General features: G+C 32.8%; 1 protein-coding gene across 1 annotated transcript in view; it reads right to left on the bottom strand.

Annotated features, from left to right (window-relative positions):
* Positions 1-1,647: 1,647 nt before the first annotated feature.
* The window catches only part of Ndfip (Nedd4 family interacting protein), a 132,550-nt gene continuing 125,642 nt past the window's right edge, over positions 1,648-8,555 (bottom strand). Inside the window, exon 8 of the mRNA XM_068391815.1 lies at positions 1,648-6,821. Within this exon, the coding sequence (XP_068247916.1) occupies positions 6,718-6,821 (104 nt within the window). The 3' untranslated portion in view covers positions 1,648-6,717. The remainder of the gene's footprint in view (positions 6,822-8,555) is intronic.

The raw sequence follows: 8,555 nt of genomic DNA, 5'->3' as shown, positions 1-8,555 counted from the left end.
ACCATAGTTGAGGGATTGAAAGGGGGTTAAAGTTTGTGTGGCGCATCTGAATTAGAAGTGAAAAAAATTGGTGCATGGTAAACAAAAGGTTGGCCACCCCTGGACTAGGTGAACAACTGGCACGAACAGACGAACCCTCGAACGCAACACTGTAACACTTTGCGCATATCACTTTATCACTTTTGATTTTCTGTTTGCACTTATTTCACTGAAATCGAAACTTTAACTGATTTCCACCTGAAACACGCAATCCTATCCTTCATTAAAAGGTAGTAATTGCGAAAACAGTTTTACAATGCAACAGAAAAAACATAATTAAAGATAAAGAATTCAGTGGCTGGAAAAGAGACTAAACACTAGATCAAATAAACTACGTTTAAAATCTCTCACCGCATAAAGCCTGGGAACAAGAATAAAACTCTAGAAACGTTTTACCTTCTTCCCCTACAGCGACAAGGGAGAAGACTAAAAAACGAGAACAACGTTACCCGCTTGAACGAAACGTTTATTCTCCTCTCTCTCCCTCCGTCTCTATCCTTCTCTCTCTTCTCTCTTGACTTAGAACCAAAGAGAAGAGCCCAATTATATATCGTTAAAACATATTATTTGCTAAAGGAAAAAACTGAAAGGTTTCCCAAATAAAAAGTTCCTTTATTTAGAATTTAAACCATTTGGGCTAAGAAAGAATGAACGAAACGCTAGAATCGGTTTACTCTTACTGCAACGTGAAACCGTGAAATACTCTCTCTCTATCGTAACGATAGAGCGCATGTTGAACGTTCTGAACGTCAACAACTGCGGAGACAAAACTAAACGTTAGTTCATCTTTGAAAACAGTACGAGACTATCAAAGAAATTCTTTCAACAACATAAAATTAAAAAGGGGTATAAATTCTTAAAAGGTAAATACGATATGACGGGCTCAAAGTTAATTAACTTCGGTTCCAAGTAAGGACCGCCTACTATTAGGAAAGGTCGCATATAAACAAACATAAAAATTAATTTTTATAAGTTTATAATAAATGGAAAGTTAATCGAAGAGGCCTTAAAGGCGGAGAGATATAAAATAAATAGATCTATAACTTGTAAAGCAAAATTACCAAAAACCTAAACACACTTCCGTCTAAGGGAAGGGTCGGCCATTTAAAAGTGAAAGAGAGTCCATACTCTCTTTGAGTCCATACTCTCTTCGTCACCAAAATTAAATCTATCCAAAACGAGTTCAAGTTTTGAAATGAAGATAAAACCCCTGCATAGCGAAAGCTCAAAACTGGAATAGTGTACTTCACCAAAACGTTGTGAAAACAAAACCAGTTAGGGACGGCGTATTCAGTAGGTCTTGCCTGTGGCACGACAGAGGGAAAATTGGTTCGTTGTTGACATCGAGTACTTGAGTACCTACTTGACAGATGGCGCTGTTGATATACACCCCCACCTGTATAGCGATCGCTGGCGTATTCCTCCCGTAGACTTTTTCTGTCGGGCAGCAGGGATGCAGCTATATGATCATCGGGTAAGTTTGATATTGAAAAATACACAAGTTACCATTTTCATAGCAACACCTTTAACTCTATTATTCTAATGAATATGCTGTGATGCATGTGTAAGACCCACTGCAATATGGAAGATTAAATGAGAATCAGGACAGGAGATAAAAGTCTGCTTTATTTGCACATGGTACCAAATAAGTATCATCACACAAAATCAACAAAATCCTCATCAGTCAGTTTCTTGATGGTCATACTCAGTAATATTTGACAATAGCTTCTCCACTATTTTTAAATGATTTTGTGAATAATTTTACACAATACCTAAAACTTAAAAGTATGGCCTGCCAATACTACAAAAACTATTATAAACTAGAAATATTTCCCAGGAACCTACACTTCAACATTACAGGATCCCAAATACAAAGAACACTTGTTCATGCAATTAGTGCAAACCTTCCATTCATTCTTAATAAAAATTCTATTCAAAATGTAATAAAAAGCTGTATTTTACTTTCCTTAAGGTATACTTGAAATAAGATAGGAAGAATCATAAACATCACAGGGGTCTGAGAAACTAGTATTCTAATAGAATAAAGAACTGAGGTTAGTATAGAGGTTTCTATTTTTTAATTCTCCCAATATTACCGAACATAGAACACTCCCTTATGATTAAAACATAGTTTCTTCAACACTCACACAATGGAATGAAGATCTGAGAACATCATTGATCGCTAAAAAGTTATATTCTCGTGATAATCTTTCTTCTTACTTAAATGATAAAAAATTATCACAATTTGCCAGTTGACTAGATGTTCTATTGTGATAAAAATATGAGATACTTCTAAACCTAAGAAGAATAATGTCCAAGATGAATACTGTATTGCACAATAATCTTATTTAATGTCCTTAACAAATGCTTCCTTCATTGCCAAATAATTGGTATTGTAATATGTAGATGAAAATGAGGGATGTAATCCTATTAACTAAAATACTTTATATACACAAAACTATATGAAGAGTAAATTAAACTTTATTTCAAGTATTCACATTTCTTAATATACCTTTGAATTTTAATGTGTTTACATATATCTTGACTTCTCACATATGGAAATAAAAAAAGGTATAGCTCACTTCACTTGAGCTCTTCATATTTCTAAGGAACACTAGAAGACAAAAGTATCCAATTTTGAATTAAAATCTCTTAAAAGTTGTCTAAGCTTTTAATTTACTTAAAAAGCTACTAACAGTTACTTAATAAATTTAATTAAAAATTGCAAGCATGTTTAATGTTTGTCAAAAGTGGTCTGATAACTGCAATGAACAGACTAGCAGTAGTGCAATAAAGCACTCAACTCAATTTTCCATATTTATCAAATTTCGCTTTCATTCTTTGTAGTACATCATATGCTTCACTTCATAAAGCTTTCTATAAAATTATCATACTGAACAACAGTGATGAGCATCTGGCAATACTGACCTACTGTAAAACAAACTCGATTGACTATTACTTGTACCTGTACTGTATTTGTCTATTTTCTTTTTGTTCTAAACAGCACTTACAATTCTGTAATCTTAAGATGTGGTTATGTACCTCAAAAAATACTTTTTCATGTCAAAAATAAAATGAATATATAAAGCTCAGTTATATCACAAATAGTCGTGTGTGAAAGAAAACATGAAGAAATGATAGGTCCTACAATAAAAAATATCTTATATAAATGAATACTTGTGGGTAAAGAACTTGGGTTTAAAAAAAGAATAAAAAAATCAATTGCACGCACGCACGCACGCACGCACTCTCTCTCTCTCTCTCTCTCTCTCTCTCTCTCTCTCTCTCTCTCTCAGACATATGTCCTTTTGAATACAGAAACAAAGAAAACTATGATGTACCAGTGGTTAGATATCTAAATTAGAACACTTAAGGAAATGGATGAAAGTAACCATATGACTGAAATGCAATCAGGGCCAAAGGAAAAATGGCTAAGAACCTTACCCATTGCCTAAAGGGACACATTTTTAAGAAGAAAAAGAACTCTACTAATCCTAATTTTCGTCTAAAAATTTACATAAAATTCAATTAATTACAATACAGCTTAGCTTCAAAGGAAAATTATTACTGCAATAATAATTTTTGGGTAGTTCCACTAGACCACGGAGTTAAGTCGCTTCTGACTCGAAGTTAGACCAAAGGGATTGTCTTTAACATTAAAAATAAAGTATTAAATATATTTCATAATAATTTAGGTAAAGGATGGTAATCAATAAAGCCAACTTCCACCTACACTGAGAGAGAGAGAGAGAGAGAGAGAGAGAGAGAGAGAGAGAGAGAGAGAGAGAGAGAGAGAGAGAGAGAGAGAGAGAGAGAGAAAAAAAAAATTAAAATCTAATAAAAACTAATCATGACCCCCAAAAATGACATTATCATCAATTTTAAAAAGTCCAGCGGAGTTAAACTTTTGCAATACAACCTATCTGCACCCCAGCTCCTTGACCTCTACTATTAACAATTTCCCTGACTGCAAAATGACTAAGTAGTACAATACTACCAATAACCCCCTCATCAAACTTTTAAATTCTTTCAAAGAATATTATGCTTAATTTAATAATGTTCTCCAACTCCCCACACTCCAAATATTTTCATAAATGTAACCAGCAACTAAGCAAATGATCTAAAGGGCCATGCAATCTTGGTTAGCTAAAAGAACTGTAAGGCTACCATATTGCTCAAAAAATTAATATTTGTTCTTTAATTCCGAGTTTATGTAAAACCTGAGGTAGCACCAACTATAGAATGTCTGAAATTACAAAATATAATCAGCCTTTTCTAAAACCTGCTATTCAAAATGCAAAAAGAATATTTACATAAAATTTGAGAAACCAATCAACTAAATCCCCACAATATAATTTTTCTAGCTGGGTGACAGTCCTTGGTGTTAGTTGAAAATATTATCCAAGTGATTGAATTAATGGAAAAGTTAACAGTTTTGACCACAAGCTTTAATGATGATATTTTCTAACCTAACCTCGTTACTTCAAATGATTTTAGCACTTTGTTCACATACTTTAGACATCCACTGCTGTGCTCTTCCTATAAACTTTAAACATATCATGACTTCTATGCTGCCCATTGTTAACTGTCTACCTTTATTGCATTATATAATTAACTTCACAAAATGGCATACAGTTATGTTTGCAAAAATTACAACACATCTTGGAAAGTTCTACAAGCTTAATAACAAAATTTAGCTGAACAGCTTCATATCAAACAATACAGAATTTTTTCATAGAACAACATGGGTCAAGACAGGCAATAAAAGTGCAGTGTCTACATTGTTATCAACAAACTTGAGTAACACTGAAGTTCAGCATAAACATTCTACATAATTCTTGTAAATTAATCTATAACAGATAAACAACATTACAGTACTTTCCTAAGATGCATTAAGCTGCTTTAATTGATTTTCCTTTCTAATCCCCAAGTTCCAATATAGTGATCAGTACATATAAACCTACTACACCTGTGGCTTTGTTTATCTTTACAAAATAAGATAAGATGGAAGAGAAAACTCCAGTAATGTTCAATTTTGATCATAGATTAAAAAGTTCCTACTAAGTAAAAGATAGGATCACATAAAAACTAAAAGCTTTCTGTAGCTACATACTCACAAAGAATGAGAAACCTTTGATCATAACTATAAAAGTGAAGACATTTCAGTAAAATGAAGGTAATAAGGATGGAAATGAGCTCCTTCTGTCTGTCTAAAAAAAAGATGATTCCCTTTACCAATTCTTGGTTAAAAGAAGTAATAAAGTAAATATATATATTGTAATGTATTAATTATCAAGTGGAAATTGCGTGAAAAGAGTTTGTGCTTCTCTTAGATACACCCATTAATAAGGCCATAAAAAATAGCCAAATCACATGTAGTATTAATCTATACTGTACTGTCTCTCGATATTTACCTAGCTGAACACTAGACTTGAAAGGTCTAATGAAGCTCATCTTTAATCATATGAAGTATTTCTTAGTCCCACTACCAATAGGTCTTAAAAATTAATTGTATTTCAGCTACACTTTTCAACATTATAATTATCATACCTAGTACACAGTGCACTGGAATAGCATAGATATATTGCATAATGGTTTCTATTTTTCTCGAAAATTCTTTGGCCACTATCTGTATTAAGGAACCTCATGAATTTTGATGTACATTAACACCTATGCTAACAGGGTTTTGACAGACGCAACATTTTAACATAATTTATACAGATAATGCCTACATTGCACCCTGTACTCAAAGAGCAAACGAAAATTGATCAGTCTTCATTCCAGCTAACAATTCTGATAAAACGGTCACCTCTATCAAGTACTGAACATGGAAATTCCAAGAAATTCCAGTCTAAATGCACTGTGATGGCTAATTCTTCTACATTTATAAATGGAAATATATCTCATACCATATCTTCTAAATAAAAGGTTTATGAAACCCCAATGAAGATGAAATCTAGTAAAATTTTTCAGACGCTTTTCCGCAAAAATTTAACCTTAGATAACAAAACACAATAAGCTTTAATATGAAATAAGTGCAAATGAAGAATGTGGTAAGAACTGTGATGAACAGGTAACAAAATGCAGGTATTTTAAAACCTGCAGCTTTAGCCCAACACACCAACAGCTATGAACATTTTATAGGCATACTGTATATATAATATATGTAAGCTTTCCACTATAATTCAACATGCTACAGAATACATAAAGATGGGTTTCCTTTAATAAGAAATTATTTTCAACTGTGCACTGCAATACATATTCATACTCAAGTATAAACATGATCTAATACAAATATAATACCAATGATTCAAGTCATTCACAGGCTTACCAAAAATTAATGTAAGCCCAGTACTCTTTTTATAGCCTTTATTACTCTAATTATCAGACTCTTAAGGCCCAGCTACAATATTTAAAAGCTCAAATTTTATATGAATGATTGCCAAAGAGCTTGGGTATATGCATACAAAAAGTAGAGCAATGCATCCTTTTCTACTTAACTTACCTCCAAGCGTACTTCAAAAATATGATGATGATCAGTTATGTCACCACATTTCACTGAAAAATTCTTGGTAGCAAGCTAACAGGTGTCTATAAAGAATATATGGGTGATGATTGACATAAAATCAAATGCTTCAGATGAAGAGGTAAACCCCAACTTTTTTTACCAGAGCAGACTTAATAAAAGAGAAAAAATCTATGGCGAGAATTGTGGGGGACTTGGTGCCACTCTCGTTTAGCATGAACATACTGGAGGATGGCACGCATGCATATCAGCATACCTGAGAAAGAAAATAAATTCCATTTTATCTCAAAGTAACACAATATCCTGAAAGTAAAAGACATTTTTTGAAGGATTAAGGCACAGTTTTTTAATGCAGGGCATTGTTCACAATGTGTTGTTGAGATAGAAAGAATTAAGAAACTAACTCCACATATAAGGATCAAGACATATTTTGTACTTTTGACTTTTATAAAGTAACATACAATAAAACTAATGCTGAATTTAAGAGGATACCTGTTCATATGCTGAATAATGTGTTCAAGACAGTGTTTCAATATTCTAATAATGTACCTATAGACCATTGTACAGACACAATTACAGTATGTATTACTACTACAGTACTGTACTGTATTACTGCAAGTTCAAGATGTATTAGTAACTCCCAATTTACTTGTCCTCATCATTGGCATGTTCTATTTAACAACTCCCATCATTAAAACACAGTGGTAGAAGTAAAGGCAAGTCATGTTAGCTAATCAAGAAGGAAATTGGTAAGAAACTCCAAATTAGTGACAAAATGACAAAAACCAGTGTCATTCGTGAGCGTCACAAGCTTGCTAGTCATGGATCCATTTTCAAGATTAGAAGAAGGAAACTCGCAATTTAGTCAACATATGACTTGCATTAGTCTAATCCATGCATACAGTGCCCAGAAGTAATTCCTGAAGGATTCAGTTATACTATAAGACTGTTATGCTGTATTATGCGGCAAAGACGATAACATGTTGAGAATGCACGATAGTTGACGTGCATGATAACTGCCCAATACAAATAATTGTCTATCAAGCTTTTCCAAGAATAAATATTCAATGATCTTATGAATCTGCAAGTTATTAGATTATATAGATGCTGATATTGTCCTGTATCCCTTATTTTGGCAAAATATATGGAAGTACAGTATTATCATTTCTCCCGCGAATAACTGTATATTTATAACTGAAGAATTATACGAGTTATTTATGTGTAAATGTTAGTTATTTTTTAAGTTCCACAAGAATAAAAATTATTGCTACATGTGTATAATTTTGGATCTAGGCTACAAAACATTACTATTTTGAAGAATGAATTGTTATCCATTCTTATTGATATACTGTTATTGCGAATTTTAGGCTTATAGTGTGGTTAATCTTCAAATTACACATATCTTCATTCAAGTTTTTATACTTATGCCTTTGCACTATGAGTTTATTTTGGAAAAGCAGGATGCTACAAGTCCAAGGGCTCCAACACGGAAAATAGGTCAGTGAGGAAAGGAAATAAAGAAATAAATGAACTACATATGAAAATGAAAAGAAATATAACATATCTTTAGATTAGTAATAATGTCAAAATAGATCTGTCGTTTAAAAAACTATGAAAAGAGAATCGTGTCAATCTATTTAACATAAAAAAAAATTGAACTTCTGAAGTTTCACCTATTAAACTGCCAGGTTAGGCAGATCACTCCACAATCTGGTCACAACTGGAATAAAACTTCTTGAATACTGTGCGTGTTGAGGCATGTGATTAAGCCAAGAATGTTAGAATTACTATAACTGCATACCTAGTACTAAGTAAAGGATGCTATAGTCTGGGAAGATATGAATACAGGTATATGTTGCCCTACGCTGGTAATTTGTTCTAGGATAGACGACTTTAAGCTGAAAAACGACTTGGGTCAAATTTGCTAATCTGAATTTCCTTGTCACTAAGCTAAACCACCACTTACCATTCCCAGTTCTTCAATAATATG

The sequence above is a fragment of the Palaemon carinicauda genome, chromosome 18 (genome assembly GCF_036898095.1).
Source record: "Palaemon carinicauda isolate YSFRI2023 chromosome 18, ASM3689809v2, whole genome shotgun sequence".
Lineage (NCBI taxonomy): Eukaryota > Metazoa > Arthropoda > Malacostraca > Decapoda > Palaemonidae > Palaemon > Palaemon carinicauda.
The sequence above is the reverse complement of the archived record's forward strand: the minus strand, read 5'-3'. Positions and strand labels throughout refer to the sequence as shown.